General features: G+C 37.8%; 1 protein-coding gene across 4 annotated transcripts in view; it reads left to right on the top strand.

Annotated features, from left to right (window-relative positions):
* MICU1 (mitochondrial calcium uptake 1) overlaps positions 1 to 27,973 on the top strand; it is a 230,453-nt gene that overhangs the window by 145,577 nt on the left and 56,903 nt on the right. For all 4 annotated transcript variants that reach the window (XM_046026571.1, XM_046026570.1, XM_046026569.1 and 1 more), the window contains 2 exons: positions 7,956 to 8,038; positions 14,548 to 14,745. In XM_046026571.1, coding sequence (XP_045882527.1) covers positions 7,956 to 8,038; positions 14,548 to 14,745 — 281 coding nt within the window. The remainder of the gene's footprint in view (positions 1 to 7,955; positions 8,039 to 14,547; positions 14,746 to 27,973) is intronic.

The following is a 27,973-nucleotide window of genomic DNA, read 5'->3' as shown; positions in this document are numbered from 1 at the left end:
TGTGTGTCTCTGGGAGTGTGGGGGTAACATGACTTTTATCCAGGATGAAGTCATCCATTTCTTTTGATGTTTTAGGAGTTGAGAAATTTAGCTTCCTTTCACTTTCTTCTCTCTACTCAGTTTTCACAATTTTAATAATCTGACTTTTTTTATTCCATGTTATTTCTTTCTTTCTTTCTTTATTTGACAGAGACACAGTGAGAGAGGGAACACAAACAGGGAGAGTGGGAGAGGAAGAAGCAGGCTTCCCGCTGAGCAGGGAGCCGCAATGCAGGGCTCAATTCCATGGCCATGGGACCATGACCTGAGCCAAAGGCAGACGCTTAACAACTGAGCCACCCAGGCACCCCCATGTTATTTCTTTAAATGACTTTACATTACATATTTTCTCTTTCAGGGATATTTCTTATACTTCATTATTATCTATTTTACATTTGGGGAGAATAGCCAAGTGTGTATGTGTACTAGTGGCCTGCCTGGATTTGAATTCTGGCTCTCTGACCCTGAACACACTGTACCTTAGTTTACTTTTCTTTAACAAGGGATGGGTATAATAGTACAATGTCACAGAGCCGTTGGGAGGATTAAATAATTGATATAAAGTGCCTATACATAATAAATGACATTTAATAAATGTCATGCCAGTTGCCATGATTATTATTGTATTAATAACCATTATTTAAACTTAACTCTGTTATACTGATTTTATGACTCAATTTATTGCTCACTTAATTGATTTCCTCTTCTCTTTCTTTGATTGATTTTGGTTGTTGGCTAAAGAATTTCCTGAACCGGGGATTGCAAACTTTTTCTTAAAGGGCTTGATAAATATTTTAGGCTTGCTGGCCATGACAACTACTACTTAACTACAGAGGTCTCCGTTGCTTTGAGCTCCAAAGCAGCCATAGGCAGTACATAAACCAGTGGCTCACCAGGAGGGCATAGTTTACCAACACTTTTTTTCTTTTTTTTTTCTTTTTCTTTTTTGTGTAATCTAATTAAGGTATGTGGATTATACAGTTTCAGACTCTTGCATGTCTGAGAATATCTTCTGTCACTAATGTAGGTAAATGATGACTTCATGTGTATGTAACTCTTAGATGACAGCTGTTTTCCCTCAAGACTTTATAGAGCTTGCTCTGTAGTGTTCAAGGGTTGCAGACAATTATGATACAACCCAATTCTTCTTTCTTTATGACAACTAATGTTTTTTTCCTCCTGGATGGCTGAGGATTTCTGTTTTCTTTATCCTTGACATTTGTCATTTCACCAGGGGAACTATTTTTCTATTCTGTGCTAAAACAACAAGGCTAAAGAGAAGAACTGGATTGATGTACCATGAACTTGGCTATTTCAGATTGCATTATTGTCTGTTTTCATCCACTAAAGACATTTTCCATATATATAGTATTCCAGAAGTTAGCAATGAACATTGTTTATCATTTTGAATTGCATATGGTGTGATACGGTGTTTTAAGTGGCAGAATGTTCATTATTTTGTATTATATAGTTTGGTTCCTGTTTAATGGAAGCATACAGCTGAATAGCCACAGAAAACATTCAGGAGGGGCATCTGGGTGGCTCAGTCAGTTAAGCATCTACCTCTTGGTTTTGGCTCAGATCAAGAACTCAGGTGAGATTGAGCCCCACAATCTCGCTCTGTGCTCAGCAGGGAGTCTACTTGAGAGTCTCTCTCCCCCTCCTGCTCCCTCCCCTGCCACCATGCCCTCTCTCTCTTTCAAATAAATAAATAATCTTTTTTTTTAAGTCAAGAAACAGTCTAATTGAATTACCCTTGCTTGAGCATATTAAATCACAAAATGATAAGGAACTAAAATGTATAATAAACTCATTACAGTTTTTAAAATTATAATTCTAGCACAATCCACAGGGAAAAACCCTTTGATTTTAACTTTATTTCATAACACAGTGTCCATGTTATTTCACAGTAACTGGTTATGAACCAGTTATACTCCATGTGAATTTCTTAAATTTACCATTCCATATTTTGTATTTCAAGAACAACTCTTTGCCTAGTTTCAGAGCAGAATGCCATAGTTATTCTCATCATCCCTGTTAACTTCAAATGGCAAGATTAATAATGGATATTTTGGTCAGTAGATAATTCTACAAGACAAAGATAAGGGGAAGCTGGACAATGGGACTTCTGAGTTGAGGCAGAAAGTATAATAGTTAAAGTTTTGAACCACTGGTACGTACTCTCATTATACCTTACTTCACATAATATGCCAGTTAACTGTGTATAAAAGTTAAATGTAAATTACATAACTTTATAAAAAAAGTTGTTCTTGACTTTGTACGTATCTTTTGTCATTCTTTACGTCTTTTATATTTTTCAAATATTTGCAGCCTTTTTCATTAGCTATAGTGTTAATGTGACACTTGCCATGAAACTTTAGAAAATGCTGAAAAAGCTAACATTATCATATTTACTTCCTGTAAAATACTAAGAGAAATGAAATTAGACTTCAAGGCAACTTATTGATGAAAAGAAAATCAATCTGCTACTGCTTAAGTGTGTTTAAAATAATTCTTAGGATGTTTTCATTTTGTAAACATCATTTACACCATTCTTCTGAAGCTAAATCATCCCAAGGAAATGCACAGCTACAACATATTGTGCTATGAGAACTTTCCTTCTCTCCTCTGTATAAAAGGCAGAAAGATTTCTTTCAGACTGCATATAACCATCATACGTAGAAGAATTCAGGGAGGGGTATGTTTTGAAATCTAATCTTATAGATTTTTTTCCCCTCTTCTCCCCCCCCCCGCCCCGCCAAAAAAGCAAGACAGATAGAAAGCAAGACACTAAGCCTTCATAGAAAAGGAATGCTAGTACATTAATTAGCAAAGAAGCAATCCTGTTGTTTCTAGAAAGGATAATGGCATTCCAGAATTAAGGAATTCCAGAATTAATCCTAAATTACATTTAGGATATTCTGCTTTCATGGGAGACAATGGCCATCTGAAGTACCCCAGGGGAGGGCTGTTGAGTGCTGAATTTGGAAAAAAGTTCCGAGAAACCCTAATAGAGACAAATAATATGTTTTATATATTGAGAAGGCCATCATAGAGATGAGGAAGCAGATTTATGTTTTTATCTCTGTAGAAAGTTAAGCTACGTTAGCTTGCAGGAGCTACACAAAATAGATTTGTATTCTGTATGAGAAGAAAAACTCAATACAGCCAGCAGTGCTTATTAGACTTCAGAAGTGGGTGACCTCTCTCTCTCAGAAATAATCAGAAGCTATGTGATTATCCTTACAAATTCAGTAGGCAAGTTTGTCATTAAATAGAGGTTGTTCATAATCTAAAGGGTTTTTTTCTAATTCAGAGTTCTCTGATACTGCATATTAATTACCTCATTTATCCTATAGCATCATTTTAAAACAAGAATAGTGCAGGTAGGAATTCTGTGGTAGGAGAATCAAACTGACAGGAAATAAGAATCTAACCTATTCATGTTTTTGTTTATTCTGTCAGTACTACCAAAAAGAATTTTAAAGCATAATGACTCATGTTGTTGGAAGAGCCAGAATTAGAGCCCTGGTCTTGTGCCTTTTCTATTAAAAAACAGTGAAAACAGTCATGAAAGTCTTGAGACAGTGTTGTTGCTGTGATTATTTGATTTACTACACATAGACAAAGATGCTGCTTTTTTCTTATTACTGAAAGGAAGCAGAAAAATCTGCTGTGCTTCCAATCTAGAGTCATTATTGTTATCACTACTGTTAATGATTGAATAATATAAATACAGATTCTAGACTAGAACAGACCTAATGCATCTCCATTTCCTAGTACCAGAGATGGTCTTGGAATTCTTTTTTTTTTTTTTTAAAGATTTTATTTATTTATTTGACAGAGAGAGATCACAAGTAGACAGAGAGGCAGGCAGAGAGAGAGAGAGGGAAGCAGGCTCGCCGCTGAGCAGAGAGCCCGATGTGGGACTCGATCCCAGGACCCTGAGATCATGACCTGAGCCGAAGGCAGCGGCTTAACCCACTGAGCCACCCAGGCGCCCCCTGGTCTTGGAATTCTAAGTTAAAGTTGTACAGTAATGAACTTTGATTAGAATCTTGCTGTTTTAATCAGTTCCAACATATGCTATCATTTTGGAAATCATTGTATAGGAGGTAGATTATGTCGTCAACACAGTTGGGGAAAACTTCACTGTTCACTGTCTAAGTAGCCTGGGATTCAAAAGAATTCCTCTCTCAGTTCCTTTCTGTGGAAATGGGTTGTGAGTTAGCAGAAACCCTGGACACCTTAAAGCTTTCCAGAACAGCTAGATTTAAAAATTACACTGAGGGATACCTGCGTGGCTCAGTTGGTTGAGCACCCAACTCTTGATTTTAGCTCAGGTCATGATCTCAGGGTTCCTGGGATCGAGCCCCACATCGGGCTCCATGCTCAGCAGGGAGTTTGCTTCAGGATTCTCTCCCTCTGCCCTTCCCCCTGCTCTCTCCCTCTCTCTCAAATAAATAAATAAATCTTGAAGAAAAAAAGTGAATATATTTGTTATCCTGAAGCCTACATTTAAAGGGAGACAGGGAAGTACAAGAGAACATGATCAGCAGATGAAGACTAAATAGGCTGAGAGAACTACTCCTATAAGGACCTTTCCTGATAGACTGGTTAAGGCCTAACTGAGAGTGCACAAAGCCGCTGCCCTGACTTGTCTTTTCGTGGCCGGTGCTCTAGAAGCTCAGCCTCTGGAGTAGTGTCTGTACACATACTTCAATGAATGCTCTGCAGAGCTCCATATAAAGCAAATCCTGTGTTTGAAAGTAAGCCAGGATCAAGAGATATAGAAAGCTCAAGAAAGTACAGGATGTGCTTTGTTTGGTAAAATTAATTTAACCTTAGTTGTAGGAAGCCATATAAACTATGATTTGCTGAAATAACTCATTACATCATTTAAATGATGACTGTGCCTTCACAAAACTCACAGGACAGTAAGAATGAAAGATGATGATAAAGCTAAAATTTTAAGCACTCTGTGCACCCTCTGTAATCAGTAGAGCTAGGGAATGGGAATGCTGCTTTAATTCTTGAGCTTTAATTCAACATAGTTACTGGCTCTTGCCAAGTTTTTCCCTATTTCTGTTCATTAGGTCTATATTCCTCCTGATGCCGTGTCCTCTGTCACTGCTTCCTTTCTCCTTCCTTTTACCCTAAATATTGGCATTCCAGCTACACTCTATCCTTCCCTCCGCCTTCTCCTCAACCCTTCATTTCTCTGTGGGCACCCCCACTTCAGGCTCTTTGTGCCCACAACTGCCAGCTTTCAACCCTCTTGTTGAACCTATAGACCCTTGTTTCCCACTCTCTCAGCGTTTTCATCTGAACAGGCTGTGGACCCCTTAATTCAGCAGGTCGGCTCTGAATTCCTTTTATTTCTCAAACCTTTTGCATCTGTTTTAGCTCTTGGTTAATAACATGCAAGCTACCCAGTAGCCTAAGGCAGTCATGCTGTCAGCCTTTTTTACTCTCAACTCTTCACAGCTAATTAATCATTAACTTGCATAATTCCACCTCCTTTTTCCAAATGTGTTTCTTCCTCTCAATTACCACTGCCATCACCTCAGTTCACATTTTCAACCTTTACGAGAGCTTGTGTGATCTCTGAAGCTGGTTCTTCTTTTCCAGCTCATCCTTCAATTCACGTTGTAGCCAGAGAAATAATTTACAATGCCTGTTTGATGGTGCTACTCCCCCACTGAAAACTTCCAGCAGCTTCATATTTTCTGCAGTTGTTATAATCTCAGGTATCTACAGGAATAGGCAAGTAATGTATTTGAATGAAGTGGTCCACGTGTAAGACAGTAGGGAAGAATAGGGGAATACATACCTGCCTAAAGCAATTCATTTTCAGAATCCTTAAAAACAGGTGACAAACCTGAGAATCTAATGTTGCTTGTGGGTTTTCAGTTAGTGCAGCCAGTTCTAACGTATGAACGTGGCATATGCAATGTTTCTCTTACGGCAGCTATGTCCTTGAAATAAACAGCTTGGAATTCAGCTATTGCAGAGACTGATGTAATCAGTGAGTCATGTTTTGTTTTTTGTTTTTCTAGGTTAAAACATACCAGAATAGAGTATGTGTTTGTTATTGTTCAGAACCACTGTCTTACTATTGGATGCCATGGAGCATAATGAAAAAGTTTATTATCTTTGGAGTCATCGTTGATCTAGTTTCACCTACCATTTCTGCCACATACTATCTATGCAATTTTGAGCTAGTCATGTATGGCTTTTCAGGGTTAAGCATACAAAATCAGATAATTATCAAGCTTTAAATTATCGAGCTCAATGCTTGGCATAGTAACTCTTCAGTAAAAGCACCCAGACAAGTAGGAAAAACTAAAGAAGTGACAGTAAGTATACAAAAATCTAATTCCCCAGCTATATCCTTTGCAACAATTGTACTTGTGACATAAAGAAGCACAAACCCGTTGGAAGCCATTATCAAGTAAGCCAGGCACTTGGAAGCTGACAAGCACATATGTGATTCACCCAGGCCACTAAAAACCAGGAGCTCACCAGCCTAGCTGCTGGCTAGCTGGCCGAAAGTGGAATTTAACCCTACAAGGTATTACTACTGACAAATTCATGAGCAAGATGGGACTATGGATTCTCTGTAACTGTGGATAATGTGCTAAGCCTTTTTTACTTTTTTTGTCTACATATAATCTTTAAATTTTTAAATAAAAGTTGTGTTAACTGAAAATTTAATTCAATAGTATTAGCATATATAGGATGTTTTATTTTGGTTTATTCTCCACAGCTATATAAATTTGAAGTACCAAAGGAAAGAAGTAAATAACTTTGTTTTCTTTACCAGAATATTTAGCATGGTAAGGAAGAAGGGACATTACATTTTATTCTAATATACAAGTATATTAATTATATTTATAGTATACTGCTTGATCTAGGAACTCTAAGACATCTTGAAGAGTTTTTACCATTCAGTTAAGGGAAAGAAAATATATACATGCATCTTCTCAAGCTTTGCATTTTTCTCTTTATTTTTAAACTCAGCTTTATTTTAGCATTTACATATACTTTGCTCAGTAATTTGTGTACCCAGCTGACATGGTTGAAGTAGGAGGCTGTGTAACTACCAGTATGCTTTTCTGCCTATAGATAGTAACCTGATGGCTGAATGACATCTGCTGAACTCCTGATTGCACTTAAAAATGGAGAGACTAGAAAGACCAAAGTAGAAATCTAGCTGGGTTTTTTTTTTAAAGATATATTTATGTATTTTAGAAAGAGGGAGTGTGTGTGTGTGAGAGAGAGAGACAGAGAGACAGAGAAAGAGAAATAGAGAGGGGAAAGGGACAGAAGGAGAAGGAGAGAAGCAGACTCCCAACTGAGCCTGGAATCCGATGCAGTCCAGTCCCACAACCCAGAAATCACAATCTGAGCCAAAACCAAGAGCCGGATGCTCAACTGACTAAGCCATCCAGGTGCCCCCAAACCTAGCTGGTTTTTAAAAGGCAAGACGAAGGCTTAGAGTTTCAGCCTCTTTGCAGCAGTATGTCTCACTCCAAGCAGACTTTTCATGCCCAGATAAATAAAGCTATATTTAAGTAATAGCACAACATTAATACAGAGTTAAGAGGATGGTTTCTAATAAAGCAAAGCAGAAGTATTTAGAAGATTAGGAGATTAGTGTTGAAACTCAAGAGGCAAGTGCTATATGGCTTTACTGGCCATAGTCAAGTTTCTCTTTTGGTTTTAAGAGTATCACTACATATTAATCTAGATAAATAGAGTGGCATTCTGTGACTTGATAATACTTTGTGTCTAACCATCTGTTTTTCTTAAAGGGATGATTTTTTATTTTTAGTCAATGCCGTCTAAATACTTTTCTTTCTCCCCCACTCCTTCTCCTTCTCTCCTATCCTTTCCTTCCTTTCTACTTGCAGCTCCTCAGAGAAATTTTGAAATCGCCTTTAAGATGTTTGACTTGAATGGAGATGGAGAAGTAGACATGGAGGAATTTGAACAGGCAAGTTGTCCTGGAAAGTTTCTTTAAGTACAATAATATTTAATACATTTTCATGTATCTTGGAATTATTCTGGTCTTGATCAGCATACTCAGATGCTGTACAATTTTTGAAGTACCTAATATGTCATTAAAAAAAAATCCTTATTTTTAACAAGCGGGTTTTGTTTGTTTTTACTCTAAATATAAGGAATTACTTGAGCGTATGATTAAGGTCAAAGTTCTGATTCTCCAACATGGATTAGACTATGATGCTGAGAGGAAAAATTATGGCTATTCAATCATATGTTTAGTCAGTGTTTATTAAACAGCTCCTTTCTGCCAGATAGTTCAGAATATAAGGATGTTCTGAAAGAATTTCTATAAAAGAAGGAAAAATGATAGGAGGTATCTGTAGGAGGTCCAAGCCAGAGATGTGTACAGTTTCTGATGAATCCTAGGAAGAGATTACATTTCCATAAAACTTCTATCGTTGGTGGACCATGAGACCTCTGTAGATGGAATGTTTATGATTCTCAGACTGACAAAATATATATGGATATATGGGAGAAAGCATTTTGTATTTAAAATAAGGAATGTAGCAAAAAGGAAATTGGAGAAAGTATGAAGTACAGTACATCTTTAAATAAGAAATCCACAGAGACAAATATTTTTGAATACCTGGAGACATTTATTCAAATCTGCACCCTGTTTCCATCAAATACCTTCACTTTTCCATAATCCTGCACTTTCCTGATATTGACAGGTGGCATCAAATCATTACATGTAGAACTTATTTTGGTATTTTTAAAGTTGTTTTTTTTTTAAGATTTTATTTATATTTTGGTATTTTTAAAAGTTTATTTTATCTAGGGGAGAAGAGGGGTAATTTTATATTCATTTGGACTTTAAAAACACTGAATTTCCTCCTGCTGCCCCCACTTTTCTTTTTTTTTTTTTTTAAGTTTTTATTTTAATTCCAGTTAATGTATGATATATTAGTTTCAGGTGTACAGTATAGTGATTGAACACTTCCATATTTCACCCTGTGTTCATCACAAGTACATCTTTAATCCCCATCACATATTCAACTCATTCCTGGATTTTATTTTATATAAAACTACTTAATTTTACTTTTATTGAGGTATTATTATTATTATTTATTATTGAGGTATTATTATTGAGGCTAATTATAGGTATCATTAATAACTAATAACATTGTATTAGTTTTAGGTGTACAACATAATGATGTGATCTGTGAATATATTGCAAAGTGGTTACCACAATAAGCTTAGTTAACATCTATTACCACACAGTTACAAATTTTTTCCTTTTGATGAAAATTTTTAAGATCTACTCTCTTAACTTTCAAATTTACAGTACAATACAGTGAACTATAATCACCATACTCTACATTACATCCCCAGGACTTATTTATCTTATAACTAGAAGTTTACACCTTTAGATGACCTTCACCCATGGGGATCCCCCCTTCTCTGTGAACCAACAATATTCTCTGTATGCATGAGTTAGGCCTTTTTTTTTTTTAAGATTCCATATATAAGTGAAATCATACAGTATTTGTCTTTCTCTTTCTGACTTATTTCATGTAGCGTAATGCCCTTAAGGTCCATCCATGTTATCACAAATGGCAGAATTGTCTTCTTTTTTTATGGCTGAATAATATTCCATCATATATATACACATACATAATGCATGTATTTTCTTCATCCAGCCGTCCATTGGTGGATACTGATGTTCCCATATCTTGGCTATTATAAATAATATTGCAATGAACATGGATGGGTGCAGATATCTCTTTGCAATAGTGATTTTGTTGCCTTCTTATAAATGCCCAGAAATGAAATTGCTGGATCATATGGTAGTTCTGTTTTTAATTTTCAGGGGAACCTCCATACTGTTTTCCATAGTGACCACATCAATTTACTTCCCAGCAATAGTACACAAGGGTTCCCTTTTCTCCACATCCTATCCAACATTTGTTATTTTTTGTCCTTTTGATAATAGCCATTCTACCAGGTGTGGGGGGTTATTTCATTGTAATTTTGATTTTCATTTTCCTGATGATGAGTGACATTGAGCACTTTTCACATACCTGTTGACCATCTCTATGTCTTCTTTGGGAAAATGTCTATTCAGATGTTAGAGAAGGGAGTGCTATTTCATCTAATATGATCCCTTGATAATTGGGCACATTAAACTGATACAACATCTAATATTGACCACAAGGAATCTTGATGTAAAAAGCCTTTTAGACCAAAAACAAAAAAATAATTATAAGGTAGCTAATGAACAAATGGCTCTCTTTAGACGTTTCTCTGCTTCATCTTTATACATTTTACATTCTTGGGAAATATAAGAATTTATTAAGTTGACAGTGCTCTAGGCTTCCAAACATTCAAACTTTGCACTTACTTCCCAGGTAAACAGGTGTTTTCTTGACAGTGTATTCATCAAGCTTATAAAAAAAAGTTAAACAGAAGCAGGAAGAGGACCTCACATATTTCAAAGTTAATGTTGCATGAAGCAAACTAATAGCTAATTCCTTGATTCATCTTTTTCTAAAATCACTTTGATCATGCATAAACATATTACTAAAAGGCATTAATCTACTGTTAATACTCTGTGAGTTTTCTCTGACCTTTCTATCACACAGATCCTTTCTCTAACCCATTTCATAGCAGATCAAAGCAAAAGATCGTAGCAAAAGATAATTTAAAAAAAACAAAAAACAACCCTCATAACTGTTTGGGCTCCTTTCACCCAATGCCATGACAGAAAATGTTTTTTTAGTATGAAAGTATGAGAAATAATAACTCATTTTTGAGATAGAAGAATGAAATTTTATTTCAGAAATCTTGTTTTATATTTCTTTTGATTTTCTCCACAGCATAAAGCATGTAGTAAGCATTCACATGACTAGTTGAGTTGATGTTTTGATTGATTCTCATGTTATACCCTTAACAAATTATCTACATAAAATATTTTAAGAAAATATTGGGGTTCCTGGGTGACTCATTGGTTAAGCGTCTGCCTTTGGCTCAGGTCATGATCCCAGGTCTCAGAATTGAGCCTTTTGTCAGGCTCCCTGCTTCTCCCTCACCCTCTGCTTCCTCTCCACTTGTGTTCATGCATGCTATCTTTCTCTCAAATAATAAAATCTTAAAAAAAAAAAAAAAAAAAAGAGGGGCACCTGTGTGGCTCAGTCATTAAACGTCTGCCTTCAGCTCAGATCATGATCTCACTGTACTGGGATCAAGCCCCACATCAGGCTCCCTGCTCAGTGGGAAGCCTGCTTCTCCCTCTCCAACTCCCCCTGCTTGTGTTCCCTCTCTTGCTCTCTCTCTCTGTCAAATAAATAAATAAAATCTTAAAAAAAAAGATACTTCTCAAAGTTTTAAAAGAATGCCTATTATAAATAGTAGTTTCTATATAATGCAGTAGTATTGAGACTATGTGATTATTAATCACTAATGAAGACCATATAGCATGAGTTAGTTAATTTTCCCTAAACTCTTTTTCCCAGTCACTTACCCACACACATTCCCAGCACCACACACTTGAAGCTTAACACACGGTTTCCACCATAGGAAGGATATAAGCTGCAATATTTTCAGCCACAGGCAAAACATAAATCATAGGTTCTCAGTACTGGTTCACTGTTAGTGAAAATTCTTCTCACAGAGCCCTCACAGAGTACTCACAGTTAAGCAGATAAAATGAATTGTGTATTATGTTCAAAACAACAACAAAAAAATGTTCTGATTATCCTGTATTCAATTTAATTATTAAAGTCCTTTTTTTAAAGGATTTTTATTTATTTATTTGTCTGAGAGAGGGAGAGACCATACACAAATGGGGAGTGGCAGGCAGAGGGAGAAGCAGGCTCCCTGCTGAGCAAGGAACCCAGTGTGGGACTCAATCCCAGGACCCTGGGATCATGACCTGAGCAGAAGGTAGATGCTTAACCAACTGTGCTACCCAGACATCCCCTGTATTCAGTTTAAAGTCTAAAAATCCTCAACCTAAAGAATTTAAAAAATCCATTGAATATCTGTCTTTCAAATCTCTGTGTACATAAGAAACAAATTCAACTTATCTTATTACCACAATAAAATGTGGACCCCGAAGATATCATGTCAAAACCAAGTATGATACTAACCTAGAATTACAAGGAGATTTAAAGATAATATACTCTGTGACTTTTCTAGTGAGACAAGTAAGGCCCATAGAGTTTCACTGACCTGCATAAATTCTGCTCTCATAAATTCTTTCTCAGAACAATAGTCAGACCTCATGTCTCCTGACCCCTTGTCTCATGTCTTTCCATTATACTACTCCACTGTTTATACAGCCATAGACTTAACTTAAATCTTCTTTATGGTCACAGGTAAAAAATGAAATACATGATACATTTAATTAAGGTAAATCTGTTGTTACAGCTCTTAAATTTCTAAGTGTTATGCTTTTCTAATTTGGCAATTTAAAAATCATTACCTACAGGGGCGCCTGGGTGGCTCAGTGGGTTAAAGCCTCTGCCTTCAGCGTGGGTCATGATTCCAGGGTCTTGGGATCGAGCCCCGCATTGGGCTCTACTGAGTGGTGAGCCTGCTTCCCCCTCTCTCTCTGCCTGCCTCTCTGCCTACTTGTGACCTCTGTCTGTCAAATAAATGAATAAAATCTTTAAAAAAAAAATTACCTACAAAGCTTTCTGTATTGTTTATTTATATAACAGACCTTCCTTATTTATCTTTACATATCCCAATTTTAATTATTCTGAATAATTGCTTTTTTAGATTCTAAAGAGGTAGAAAAGATTGCAGGAACTAGTAAAAAAAAAATGCTACAGTAGTCATAGACTTGCTTCAAAAGCTCATTTGTATAGTTAGGCCATAGTTGCTAGTTCTAAAACTTATCCTTTCTCGGAGCACCTGGGTGGCTCAGTGAGTTAAGCCTCTGCCTTCGGCTCAGGTCATGATCTCGGGGTCCTGGGATCGAACCCTGCATCGGGCTCTCTGCTCAGCGGGGAACCTGCTTCCCCCTCTCTCTCTGCCTGCCACTCTGCCTACTTGTGATTTCTGTCTATCAAATAAATAAAATATTAAAAAAAAAAAACATCCTTTCTCAAAAAGTTCATTTAAAAGTTCTCAAAAGGGGCCCCTGGGTGGCTCAGTGGGTTAAGCCTCTGCCTTCAACTCGGGTCATGATCTCAGGGTCCTGGGATTGAGCCCCACATCAGGCTCTCTGCTCAGCGGGGAGCCTACTTCTTCCTCTCTCTCTGCCTGCCTCTCTGCCTACTTGTGATCTCTCTCTCTCTCTCTCACTGTCAAATAAATAAATAAATAAATAGTTCTCAAAGGCAGTGCCTGGGTGGCTCAGTCGGTTGAGTCTGATTCTTTATTTTGATTCAAATCATGATCTCATAGGTCCTGAGATCAAGCCCAGCATGGGGCTCCCCACTCATGGGGGAGTCAAGCTTGAGATTCTCTCTCCTTCTGCTTCTCCCCTGACTTGTATGCATGCTTTCTCCCTCTCTCTCTCTCAAATAAATAAATCTTTTGTAAACTTTTTTTTAATTAAAGATTTTAAAAATTTATCTTTGAGAGAGAGAGAGAACGAGCACTAGTGGCAGAGGGAGAAAGAGAAGCAGGTTCCCCACTGAGCAGGGAGCCTGATGCAGGAATCAGTCCCAGGACGCCGGGATCATGACCCGAGCCAAAGGCAGACACTCAACCTCAACTGACTGAGTCACCCAGGCACCTTTCAAATAAATAAATCTTTTTAAAAAATAAAAATAAAAATAAAACCTCTCAAGGACTAAATTAATTTCCCAACTTTTCTTGGGGAATTATTTCATACAAACTTTGTATTTAATTTATTATTCTAGGGGCACCTGGGTAGTCTCCGTCCGTTGAGTGTCAGCGGAGTCTGCTTCTCGCTTTGCCCCTCCTCCCTCTCATGCTCTTTCTCTCTCTCTCAAATAAATAAATAAAATCTATTTTAAAAATTTGTCATTCTAATAAATGTGCTCTCTCTCTTAGATGTCATATTTGCCTATAGCTATACTACCTCTTGTCATAACTAGAGAGTCAGTAGTTAGAAGTATGAAAAGTGTGAAAAGTCTCCTCAGATATGGAATGTATTACTGAGAGGTTGATGCTTATTTTGGTGTTTTGTGAGAGGTTTTGAGCCTCAAAAACAAATGCATGCTCTTTTCTGAAAGAGATTTTTAAGAGCGTCTCAGTTACAAAGGTGTCAGGTGTCTGTTAAAATCCTGGTTCTGCTACTTGCTAGCTACTTGCCCTTGAGCAAGTTATTAAACACTGTGCCTCAAATTCCTCATCTGTAAAATGAGGACCGTCATAAGACTTAATAGGATTGTGAGCATTAAAAGAGAATTGTAGCACAGTGTAGGCAAATAATAAATAATCAGTAGTCAGTTATTGTTCTTACTTTTTTATAGTTTTGTACTTTGTAATGTTTTTCTGAATGGGGCTTTGCTTCTCTTACAGGTTCAGAGCATCATTCGCTCCCAAACCAGTATGGGTATGCGTCACAGAGATCGTCCTACTACTGGTAACACCCTCAAGTCTGGCTTGTGTTCAGCCCTCACGACCTACTTCTTTGGAGCTGATCTTAAGGGGAAGCTGACAATCAAAAACTTCCTTGAATTTCAGCGTAAACTTCAACATGATGTTCTGAAATTAGAGGTAGGTATTCCTTGGACTTCAGAGGAACAGGGCATCATGGAAGCACATAGAGCCGCTGGGTGGGGAGGGCATGCACTATAGACATTCTTTCAGTCTGTCTCCAGCTGTGAGAACTGATTGGTTTGAACCTGACAGCAGATAGGAAATACTATGTTCTGTGAAGATGTTTGGAGGTAGGTGGTTCTGGGACTGAAAACCAAAAAAGCCTAAATTGAAAATCTTAGTTGTCTTGGGATTCTCAGCTTGAGGAAAAAGAAATTCAGGGGTAAGAGCATTTCTCAATTTGAGCATGTATCCCAGTTTTATGTTTATTTCATAGAAGGCACTGGGAGGTAGAGTTGAGGGGGGATAATAAGTAGATCTTTCTTTGAAAGTTTACAAAGCAAAAAACAACTAGAAACACAAAAATGGCTGAATAAAAATATCCGTGCTCAGAGTTGCAGAAATGTCATATTGTGTTTGGAGATTTAGTTTTCCACCTACAGTTTAGACCATCATGCTGTTGACTTCCTAGACACAACTCTGTGAGAGCATTGCCTTTCTCTATGTGTATATTTAGTGAATTAAGTGTATTTTGGGTTAATTGGCTACTAAGTCTATTATATTCAGAACATTCACTAAATGCCTCCTAATGCACTTTTTTTCCTGGAAAAAAATGAAATCTGATCTTCAGAGTTTTAAAAATTCCCACACCTTGGTGTTTCTCAACTTCTTTTTTTTAAACATTTTTAATATTATTTGAAATTTGAAAACATTACTGGAGAAAAGCACTGCTTTGTTTTTTAAACTATGTACATTCTTTATCTGCTTTTCCATTTTTCTCCAAGATTCCGATAAGGTACTCCCACCTCTTCCACCCACTTAACTCCATTGAGACAGTTTGAAAAATCACAACTGAATTCTCATTATTGGTAAGAGCACCACTGAATGTCCCTACTCTAGGAAAGAAGTATGGATAATACTAAAAATCAAATCAAACTTTGAAATGTGCTTTTGTACTTGTTTTCTGAAAATGGTATAATTGATATCCAAAGAACTTACCTCAAAAAAAAAAATATCAGACTTTTTTTTTTAAGATTTTATTTATTTATTTGACAGAGAGATCGAAAGTAGGCAGAGAAGCAGGCAGAGAGAGAGGAGGAAGCAGGCTCCCTGCTGAGCAGAGAGCCCAGTGCAGGGTTCAATCCCAGGACCCTGAGACCATGATGTGAACCGAAGGCAGAGGCTTTAACCCACTGAGCCACCCAGGCGCCCCCCAAATTATCAGACTTCTTTTTTTTTTTTTTAAAGATTTTATTTATTTATTTATTTATTTGACAGCGAGAGAGAGAGAGAGAGAGATCACAAGCAGGCAGAGAAGCAGGCAGAGAGAAAGAGAGAGGGAAGCAGGCTCCCTGCCGAGCAGAGAGCAGAGAGCCCAATGTGGGACTCAATCCCAGGACCCTGAGATCATGACCTGAGCCGAAGGCAGTGGCTTAACCCACTGAGCCACCCAGGTGCCCAAATTATCAGACTTCTTTTTTTTTTTTTTTTTTTTTTAAGATTTTATTTATTTGACAGAGAGAGAGATCACAAGCAGGCAGAGAGGCAGGCAGAGAGAGAGGAGGAAGCAGGCTCCCCGCGGAGCAGAGAGCCCGATGCGGGGCTCGATCCCAGGACCCTGAGATCATGACCTGAGCCGAAGGCAGCAGCTTAATCCACTGAGCCACCCAGGCGCCCCAATTATCAGACTTCTTGAGGGCAGTTCTTGGCCCCTATAATAAATAGTTAGTGCTATGTATGTGTGTGTATGTATATGCATATGTGTGTGTGTGTGTATACACACACACACACACTCACACACACATATATATTTACACACAGTCTAGCCTGACACTCATTCATGGACACACAGGTGGGACTCTTAAGAGACACAGCAGGGGACTTTTCTGTCTTTCACTTTGAGATGCTATAGAGTTGGAAGCCCCCTAAGATTGTCAATGAGGTAGATTATCAATGAGGTAGAATATTATCAAGCAGATTAGGGGTTTCATACATGTGGACCAGCACAGAGCCTACACTCAAGTGCAGGGAAAAAAAGATCTGAAAGACAGTTGTGTGTAAGATAACTTACTACAGAAAGCTCTTTTGTATTTTGACACTGGCTTTGCTCCAAGACTACCAAAAACTATTCCTTGCCATTCAGCAATTCCTCATGAAAGGCCATCAGTAGACTCTTGTGAAAGAGCCCAGCCTAACATGTAATAAATATTCTATAAATGTCTATTAGTCCTGAATCCATTCTTTCCATGTGATGGTACAAGTCCAGTGAATAAATGCCTCTTTATCACTAACCCCCATATTTTATAATTTCATGAATCGGTGCTTTGTCTTTCCAATCAGATTTGTAATTCTCTGAGGAGGTGTGTGACTAAAAGAAAAATACACACCTTTGGTGCTCTCATAATGAGACCTGAGTTAAAATTTTGTTTCCACCACTTACTGGCTATGTGACATTTGTTGAGTTATTTACTCTCTTAGAGCCTAGCTCCACATTTGTAAAACAGGGCAGTGGTTAATCATGTTTCTTATGCACTGGATTCTGTTCCCCCAGAATTTTTATTTTGAAGCCCTTACCCCCAGTACTGTAGTATCTGACCATATTTGGAAATAAAGTCCTTAAAGAGGTGATTGAGTTGAAATGAGGCCATTAGAGTGGGTCCTAACCCAGTTCTGCCCGTGTCTTTGTAAGAAAAGGAAATTTAGGGACACAGAGACCAGTGGTGCCATGCACAGAGGGACAGCCATGTGAATAGACAGCAAGAGGGTAGCCAACTGCAAGGCAAGGAGAGAAGCCACAGAAGAAACCTGCTCTGCCTATGCCTTGATCTTAGACCTGCAGCCTCCAGAACTGTGAAAAAATAAATTTCTGTTGTTTGTCACCGAGCTCTAGGTATTTTGTTATGGCAGCCCTAGCAGACTAATACAGTGATATGCCTGATGCCACATGACCTGTTCTATACTTTTAATAGTATTTTTATCTTCTCTGTATATCCTCTGCCCCTTAGTATGGCAGTTGGCATATATGATGCACGTAAATGGGTCATCTCGAATGACTGAAAGGCCCTTTCTTGAAATACTTTTATTGATAGAACTTCTGTAAAATGGAAGCAAATTTTTGTTTTTATGAAACACTTTTGATATCACTTTTCAAAGCTTGGTTAGTTTCTCCCTTCACTGAATATGAAACATGATCTCATAATCATAGCCAAGAGGAAAATGGATGTGATTAATAATATCTTAACTTTCATATGGGTTTTTATAATTCCATCATTCTATTTACCTCTTACTAATTTTTTAATAGATTTTATTTATTTATTTATTATTTATTTGACAGAGACAGCGAGAGAGGGAACACAAGCAGAGGAAGTGGGAGAGGGAGAAGCAGGCTTCCTGCCGAGCAGGGAGCCCTACATGGGCTCCAGAACCCTGGGATCATGACCCGAGCCGAAGGCAGCCGCTTAACAATTGAGTCATCCAGGCACCCCTTTTACCTCTTACTAGTTTTATTTCATAATTTATTTACTTTAAATTTTCAGATCCGGGAAAGTTATTATTCCATTTAGTCTTTTTTTTTTTTAGATTTATTTATTTATTTTAGGGGTCACAGCAGCAGAGGGAGAGAGAGAGAGTCTGAAGGAGACTCCATGGTGACCACAGAGCCTAACGCAGGGCCCGATGCCACGACCTGAGCCGAAACTCAAGAGTTGGATGCTCAGTGGACTAGGCCACCCAAACACCCCATTTAGTTATTTCTATCTTTTTCTCATTACAGTAACTTTGAGAGTGAAGAGAATACTATTTATCTGTCAAATTTAATTTCCAGCAGGGTCAGGGAAGAGGGGAAAAGACGGTCCATAAACATTTTTGAGGGCCTACTATGAGCCAGACACCTTACAAATACTACATGCCTTTATTTTAAATCTTGCCAACCCTGTTATGTTCAGTGGTGTTATACCTGTGTTTCAGATGTGGAAACTGAAACTCAAAAAGATAAAAGTCGTAGAGCTATCAAAGGGTAAGAGTGAGAATTCAAGCTCAGTCTTTCAGAACTATCATTTGTTCTTTATTTGATTATTATTAGTTTTAGTCTAGTACAAGATTTTTTTGCCTGACTCATTTGGAACTGTAAAGAAAAAGGAAATGTTCTGAATTTTAGGAACAGAAAAAGACCAAATTTCTTGAATATCTATGGTCTACCTGCTTTAGCACCATCTTTTCCTAGTTCTTTTGCCCCTCAAATTGAGTCTTACAACTGAAAAGAAATGCACTCCTCTTTTGTGTTTATATTACCTAAGCTAGTTGTTTAATATATTTTTATTATAATCATTAACTTGTTAGGTTTTTATAAATGTTTTAATGCTTTTAATTTTGGTCATTTTATTACACCCTTATTTCTCTATCTGGAAACTCAAAAAAACATGGGTTTGAAGGAATAACTTAAGGATACACAGTTGGCTTTTTAAAAAATACCTTGAAGTTATTAAAAATTCCATCTAAGGCTACAGAGAACTATTGAGTTGAGTTCCTTAGAGACAGGTACCAAGTCTGATTCCAATTAATATATTCATTGATTTCTTGAAGACTACAGTTAAGTAGGATGTCAGTCAAAAATGAAAGGTAATAGAAAACTCTTTGAAAGAGTATAATTAATTTTAATTTGGGGGGAGGGGAAAAAGGAGCTGTCATGTCATCAAAGAAAAGTAAAAGCTAATTTATACAAGAAGGAAGAAGCCAACTCCAGAATATACAAGAAAACTGAAAGAGCATCATCTAATAAAATTCCAGGCTGTAGCATGATCCTTTTTTTATAGGTTTTGGGGTTCACGTGCTTATTGCATAACCAATCAGATTATTGCATTTTAAGAAGGTATGAGTATCAATTATATGAAGGCAAACTGGATATACTTCGAAGGATAACAGTGAGGGGTGCCTGGGTGGCTCAGTTGGTTAAGTGATGGACTCTTGGTCTCAACTCAGGTCATGATTTCATGGGTCCTGAGATGGAGTCTTGCATCCAGCTTCCGCTCCGAGCTCAGCGGGGAGTCCACTTGAGTCTCTCTGCCTCTGCCCCTCCCCTACTCACATGGGCACATACAAGTGCTCTTGTGTGCATGGGCTATCTCTCTCTAAAAAATAAATATTTTTTTAATTTTTTAAATTTTTTTTTGAAGATTTTACCACCGAGAGAGAGAGCACAAGCAGGGGAGTGACAGAGGGAGAGGAAGAAGTGAGCTCCCCACTGAGCAGGGAGCCTGATGGGGGACTTGACAGGACATTGGGATCATGACCTGAGCCAAAGACAGCTGCTTAACCCATTGAGCCACTCTGGCATCCCCCCCCCCAAAATATATTTTTTTAAAAAATTAAAAAGAATAATAGTGTCTGTCTTATATTCCCAGTCTTCAAGAAAAAAAATTGAAGTTAACAGATCTTTCAGTCAGGAAGATAAAAGGGAGGCATAAAGAACAATGCTAATTATTTTCATTTGTCAATAAAAGTAGAGCAAAAAAAGAAAAGAGAAGGTTAAGTTAAATATTAGATTTTTTAAAAATTATATGACTATAGTTTATAGTTATATAACTTAATATAATTTATAGCTCTATAAGCATATATAACTTATATAATTTAGTTATTTAACTATTAATTATTAAACTCAATTATTTAAAATGAGTTAACTTACATAATTCATATTTATATAGCTACAACTGCATGATTGAAAATGCCTAAGGAAATTCCAGATCACCTACTTTATATCATCAAGCTGACATCTTTGCACTCAACTCTCTAAAGTGTTAAAGTAGAATTAAATCTGTCTTGCTCCAATGCGGAGGACCATATTAAGAGACAAACCTCAGCTCTTTTCCTGGCCCAAAGATTTGAAGTAGGAGACCAGAAGGCAAGAAGGCTTTCAACCAAACACTTTCTGGAACTAGAAGACCCTTGACAGATCAGATTGCTTTTTATCCTAATACCAGTTTTGTTTCTTGTTCTTTCTTCTGAGAAACTCTTATGTAAACTCAAAGATGAAAATTGACTCTTGATTTAATTAAGTCTAAGGAACTAAATGAGATATGTTCAATGGCGTTTCTTTTAATTTTAGTCTTCAGCTTTTGCCAATACAAAGTAGAATGTCAATAATAAATCTGTAGTTTCTTATTTCATCCTTAGATGTTTTCAGCTTGAATTTCCAAAAATCATTAAATGGGTTATTAAATAGTACTTGTCTCTTTTAGGTATTTATAACTTAAGGAGCCAATGATATGTTTAAAGGTAAAAAGTAAAAACCTATTAAGGTAATAATCCCCACTATAGAAAAATTGTAACTTTGCTATTTGGTTGTAATGATGAAATTATTTTACTAGTTCATGTTTTCTAAAAAATTTAAAGTACTTAGCCAACATGAACTACTTCACCTTATAAAATTCTGAGGAGAAAAGGCCATAGCAAGCATTATTTTCCCAGATATTTTAAAAAAAAGAGATCTATTTCTTTAGCCATATAAAATATTTTTATTTCTTCTTTCAAGTTATTTATTTTTATCCCTTTTCTTATTTCTTAAATCCAGGCATCTGTTTCTTTTATAAAAATAACAAGTTGGGGTGCCTGGGTGACTCAGTTAAGTGTCTAACTTTCGATTTCCTCTAAGTTCATGATTTCCTCTAAGTTCATGATCTTAGGGTCCTGGGATGGAGCCCTGCATCAGCCACCATGCTCAGCAGTAAGTCTGCTTGTCCCTCCCCCTTTGCCCCTCTCCTTATGCAAGAACATGCATGTTCTGTCTCTCTCTCTCTCTCTCTCAAATAAATAAATAAATAAAATCTTCAAAAAATTGAATTAGAACCATGATCGATCCAACCTACTAGTCTTTCTTTGCCTGGGATACCAAGGGATGTTTTAGGAAATGATCATTAATTTTAAAAAAATAGAAATATATAAAAATAATAGAATAAAAGTTTAATTGCCTTCAACAATTATTTATAAGTCACCCATGACTTGATGTCAACACTTTTTTTTTTTTTAATATTTTTTATTTATTTGACAGAGAGAAATCACAACTAGGCAGAGAGTGATACTTTGTTGCTTACAATATATGATTCTAGACATGACCTTTAGATTTTTTAATTTATTCATGAGAAGCAGAGAAAGAGAGGCAGAGGCAGAAGGAGAAGCAGGGTCCGCACTAAGCAGAGCCCGATGCAGGACTTGATCCCAGGATCCCAGGATCATGACCTGAATGGAAGGCATACACCTAACCAACTGAACCACCCAGGCGCCCCTAGACATGACTTTTTTTTTTTCCTTCTGTATTGGATATTTATTTTGGCAAACCTACCAGGTGCATAACAATAACATCCACTGTATGAAAAGCTCTTTGTTACCCTGAAACACTGTCAGCTTCTCTATCATTATCTGGCTTGCTCTCACAGAGCATATTCTCCCCTCAGTTACAGAAGAGGAGACAGACAGAGGCTCAGAGTGGGGGAAGTGACATGCTCAAGGCCACTGGAAAACCTATACTCAGCCTTTTAGACAGGACTTTTAAAAGGCATTGATTGACACTTCTGAATCTGACCTTTTGGATTAGTAATTGAAGTGCAGAAAACTGTTAGAGATTGATATTTTTCTTTGATTTGCAGCTAGCTTTAGGATTCCAAAGTCAGTATGTTAGTGATACCTTTGCAATGCTGGGAAATCTCCGGGATTTTCCTATCATCAATATATATATATATATATTTTTTTTTTTTTAAGATTTTATTTATTTATTTGACAGAGAGAGAGAGAGATCACAAGTACGCAGAGAGGCAAGCGGTGGGGGGCGGGGGACGGGAAGTAGGCTCCCTGCTGAGCAGAGAGCCCGATGCAGGGCTCAATCCCAGGACCCTGAGACCATGACCTGAGCTGAAGGCAGAGGCCTAACCCACTGAGCCACCCAGGTGCCCCTATCATCAACATCTTTAACTTTATATTCTAAGTTAATTTTAAACTGGGTGCAAGACAAAAAGAGCTCAAATAAATCATGAAGATTTGATCTTTCTCTGGAAATTGTTCCTCAATATGTCATTCATATAGTCTTATCAGCCATCTTTTAGTAGAACACAAATGCTTCTCAATTTATGAGTGAGCTGTGTACCAAGGTATCAAAAGTTCATAGGTCAGTTATTTGGAATTCAGAATGCAGTGATACTTTTTTTCCCCCCGTTTTGTATGCAACAGAATTCTTAAAATACTGTTGAATGCAATAATAGTGAAATGAGAAGTAGTATGAAAGAAGATGATTGTGTGAATTGATAGTCACTGTTTAATTTGTACGTATCCTTCTAGCCACAGCACTCTTGGATATAGACCTCTAGCAATATGACCTATTTTAACCAAGGTTTGAGTACATACTGCGTAAAGTGAAAATACTAGCCAACATTTCTTGAGAGGTTACCATTGAGCCAGGCACTATTCTAAGTGCTTTATGTACAATATTTCATTTAATTTTCACAAGCTACGAGGTTGGTATTATAATTATCAATACTAAACAAACAAGGAAACTGAAGCACAAAGAGATTAAGTAACTTGCCCAAAGAGAAGCTGAGATTTTCTTCCAGGCAGTCTGCTTTCAGAGTCTGCTCTTAAAACTTATACGCACTTTCTAGAAGTTTTACTAAATGAGATGAACAAAACAGTGTTCTCCCAAGAAGCTTACAAAGATGAGACAAGTGAACCACAGATTCTTGCAGTGTTCTAAGTACAGTACCAGATGTATTTTTATGGTGCAGTGGGAATATAAAAGGGGACATGTCGATCAGTCTGTGAAGAGCGCAATATTTGAGTCAGCTCTTGCCAAAATTCATTCTGTACGAAGAATAGGTTGGTTAATTTTTATTCATCTTTTGTTCTGGTTGTAGGATAGATGAGAAGAGGCAGGGGAGCCCTGAGTCACACTGGGATTGGAGCCAGGAGAGGGTGAGAGAGAAAATGACCTTTCTTATCAGGTCCTTCCCAAACCAGGCTGAAATTAATGTGTCTCCAGGGTGTTCTCATTTTGGGAAAGGGGCCCTGTGCCCTCAAGTCCAGGTCTCTAGAGATCATCAAGAAACAGAAAGCAGGGGGCAAGATAAGAAAAGATGCTTTCTCCAGATTTCTCCAACAGTTAGCTGGGCCCTAGGGCAGATCAATTTTGGCCTCTGACCCAGACTTAGAATGAAGAAATCTGGACTAAATGATGGGCAGGGTGTCTGAGTAGACCTTTTCATTTTTCTTCCTCTTCGAGCCATCTTCAGCCACAAAGGCCTTTCAGAATTGCAGTCTTTGGGATTCATGAACATTTAAATATAAAGAATTAGGGCTTTAAAGAATGACAGTTGTAGTCGTGAGTAGAAAAAAAAAAAAGAAGCTTTTTTTGTCCTTTTTCTCCACCCTTCTTTAAACTAATTTCTCAAATGACTCTAATAGATCTTTTTCTCTTTTAGAGGAAAAGGAGATTTTTTAAAAATAACTTTAGCCTCTAGCCTGCCATTCAGCCTTAGAGGAGTCTAGACAATGTCTTAGGAACGAGAGCCAGCTTTGCAGTAATTTGTGAATAAATAATGCATTACAGCCTGTTGAATTCAGACTCCAAGCAAATGCCACTTTAGAGGATCATATATATTACATCAGGTTATTATCCTCCGAATTCAGTTAACAGCATAGAAAAAAAGTTTTTTTCTCAAGTCTCCTTCATTTCTCCTTTTTCCTATTATAATAGAATGCCTTTTCTCCCCCCCCCATTCTCCTCATTTGTTTTATATCAAATCTACCACATTAGCATGAATGGTTTTTCTTATCAAAGCTTCTCGGACTAATGAAGTACAAGCTACGTCAGTAATTTTTTTAGCATTAAAAAAAGCCTCCAAATAAAGTAATGCCAAAACATCTTTTTTTAGGATTCCTCTACTCTTCACCAGTCTTTCCTTGAAATCTCATATCCTGTCTACCTAGCAGAAAAATAAAGCCAAAGAATGTAACACTTGGGGTTTTGGGGCTTGGGTTTTTTGTTTTTACTAATCACAAAATTAGCGAGTTCTTAAGTACGTGCCAGACATTAGGTTAGGTACAAAAGCAGTTAGTTCCTGAATAGAAGGAGTTACAATCAGACTAGAAATTAGACAGTTATTACAGCCCTGGAAGAAAAGTACAACAATAGAGGTATGCACACAGTAGGTGCACAGTAAATATTTGTCCAAAGAATAATCAGTATACAGTGATGTCATTTGGATTTTAAATTTTACACTTTGACCTTGGGAGCCTTAATTTCTTCAAATGTACAGTCATAGTAATATCTACCTCACAAAGTTGTCAGGAAGTCTTCCTGAGATAAGGAAGCAGCCAGGGCAATGCCTGACACCCACCATGTGCTCTAGGGTGGTTGGTTCATTTCCTCATTCTTTCATGGCCGCCTGCTTCTCACTGAGCTGTTTTGTGTCCAGCTGCTCCTTATCCAGAGCACCTTCCTACAGACTGTTGGTGTCTCCTGCACATCTTCCATTATTAGCACAGGAAGTAAGGGAAGAGTGGTGACCTGTGCTTCCTGACATCTCTGGCCAGGGCCCATCTTGATATTTTCTGCAGCTTTACTGCCATTAAAGTTTGATTCCAGGAAAGATTCCAGGAAATTGCCAACTTCATAGTCATTGGGTGGATTAGATTTATAATCCCAAATCAGTGATTTACATTGTATCCAACTAGAAAAATAAGTGAGGTGTGTTGAATTCATTGTGCTGGAAATATTGCTCAGTGAGATGCTTAATAATATTTTTTATATTTCTATGTAGATACATTTATGGAGCATGATGCCAGAAATTAAGGCAGAAACTGAAGTAGTTCCCTTGAATACAGGATTGGTCATGTTCTCTTTATTGGACATCATATACAGAATTATGTGTATCTGTCATCATTGTTAAGAGTATTAATATACTATATTTTCCTTTTAGTGTAGAAATAGTTCTCATGGGGGCACCTGGGTGGCTCATTCAGTTAAGCATCTGCCTTCGGCTCAGGTCATGATCTCAGGGACCTGGGATTGAGTCCCATGTTGGGCTCCCTTCTCAACAGGGAGTCTGCTTCTCTCTCTCCCACCCTCCCCTCTTTTGTGCATACATGCTTGCTCTCTCTCTCTCTCTCAAACAAAATCTTTGAAAACAGAGCAGTAGTTCTCATGGATTTTCTGTACTGTTAAAAGTTGGCAAAGTGAAAACTGAGAAATTCTGGAAGCATCTGGAAGCATTTGCTGTAGTGGAATTACCTTCCCTGTCTGGTAGCTTTTTGTTGTGATAATTGTTTCTCTTTCTCTCTCTGTCTCTCCCTCCCTCTCTACTTCTCTCCCTCCCTTCCCCACCTCTCTCCCTCTTCCCTCTCTCTGTATAACAAAATGACATTTGGGATGAATTAATGTTCATAGGGGACAACTTAACGGTTGTTCTTGTCTGAGGTAACCTGTCTGATTCTGCAACTCCAGCTCTGGTGCCGCCACCACTGCTAGTGTAGACACCTGCTCAAGCTCTAGTGGTTTTGCAAAGTAAGAAGATAGTTTCTAACCCCTTCTCTCCAAAATTGGAGCATTAGAGCTCTATTAGTTAGCTATTATTACCTAAGAAATTATCCCCAAATTTAGCAGCTTAAAACAAATACTCTATCACACAGTTTCTAAGGGACAGGAATCCGAGCGCAGCTTAGCTGGGTGGTTCCAGCCATCTCACACCATCAGCCCGAGCTACAGTGCTCTACAAGCCTGACGAGGCTAGAGGATCCTCTGCCAAGCTCACTCACACGGCTGTGGGCCAAAGGCTTCAGTTCCTCACTCTGTGGATGCTGTCACAAGGCTCTCGTGACATGGCAGCTGGCGCCTTGCACAGCAAGTGATCCAAAAGAGAGAAAGTGGAACCAAGATGTCTTTTCTTACATACTCTCAGGAGTGACATCCCTTCTGCTGCATTGCTTTGGCCACAAAGGCCCATCGTGGACCATTATAAGTGGAGACTACACAAGAGCATGATTCTGAAGACCGGGGGAACACAGGGGGACGTCTTTATACAGACTACCACACCTATAAACTCACCACCTTCCCCAGAAGATAAAACTGGCCTTTGGAGGGGCACCTGGGTGGCTCAGTGGGTTAAGCCTCTGCCTTCGGCTCAGGTCATGATCCCAGGGTCCTGGAATCGAGCCCCGCATCAGGCTCTCTGCTCAGCAAGGAGCCTGCTTCCTCCTCTCTCTCTCTGCCTGCTTCTCTGTCAAATAAATAAATAAAATCTTAAAAAAAAAAAAAAAAAAAGACTGGCCTTTGGAGGGCTGTGACAAAAACCGTTCCAGTGACATGCTGTCAACAGTCATGCTGTCTCATGGACACAGTGCCGTTGCACGCTTTTCCAGCAGCTGGCTCGTTGTAGAGGCTGACCCAGCAGTTTATCTTTCAGCTCTGTGCTGATTTTATTTTCAGATGCCTTCCTGCCTGTCTGCACCACTTGGCACTGCTCAGGGTCACCCCAGTCTTCCCCGTGTTTCATTAACTTTGAATCTAGTGAGCAGAATGGCAGCCTCATTCCTTTCCCTTGCTTCGTAGGAGTATTGAAGCACTGTATGTTAATAGTTTGTCTCTGCTTCACCAGATACCCAGTCACATGTTCTTGCAATCCAGGCCATGCAAATGCTTGCTGTATTCCTATCCCAGGCCCCTCCATCCCCAGAGGAATGCGTCTTCTATGTAGCTTTTGAATTGAGGGGGAGGGCTCCCCTAAAACTTCAGGATTCAATTTTCCCCCCAGAGTGGGGTTTAGTCCCTTTTATACTATAAACCATGGTTTATTGCTACCATTAGTGGCAGAAGTATTGAATATTTTAAATAAATCTCACTTTATGGCCAAAGCATTAGGATGTGTTTAGTTTCCATGCTTATAAATTTATTCCCTCAATTTTTTTTTTTTGGCTTTGAATATTTATTACAGAATGTGTTCTTTTTTTTTTTTTAATTTATTTATTTTTATTTGCTTATTTACAGCATAACAGTGTTCATTGTTTTGGTTATTCCCTCAATTTAAGGAAAATGTCTTTAAAGATCACTCTCTAATTTAGTATCTATTATGAGAATAAATTTTTTCCATGATATTTTATAATCAACTTGGGAAATTCCCACTGACATAATGGTGGTGTGTTAAAAGCCTAA

This window comes from Meles meles, chromosome 13, assembly GCF_922984935.1.
Source record: "Meles meles chromosome 13, mMelMel3.1 paternal haplotype, whole genome shotgun sequence".
NCBI lineage: Eukaryota > Metazoa > Chordata > Mammalia > Carnivora > Mustelidae > Meles > Meles meles.
The sequence above is the reverse complement of the archived record's forward strand: the minus strand, read 5'-3'. Positions and strand labels throughout refer to the sequence as shown.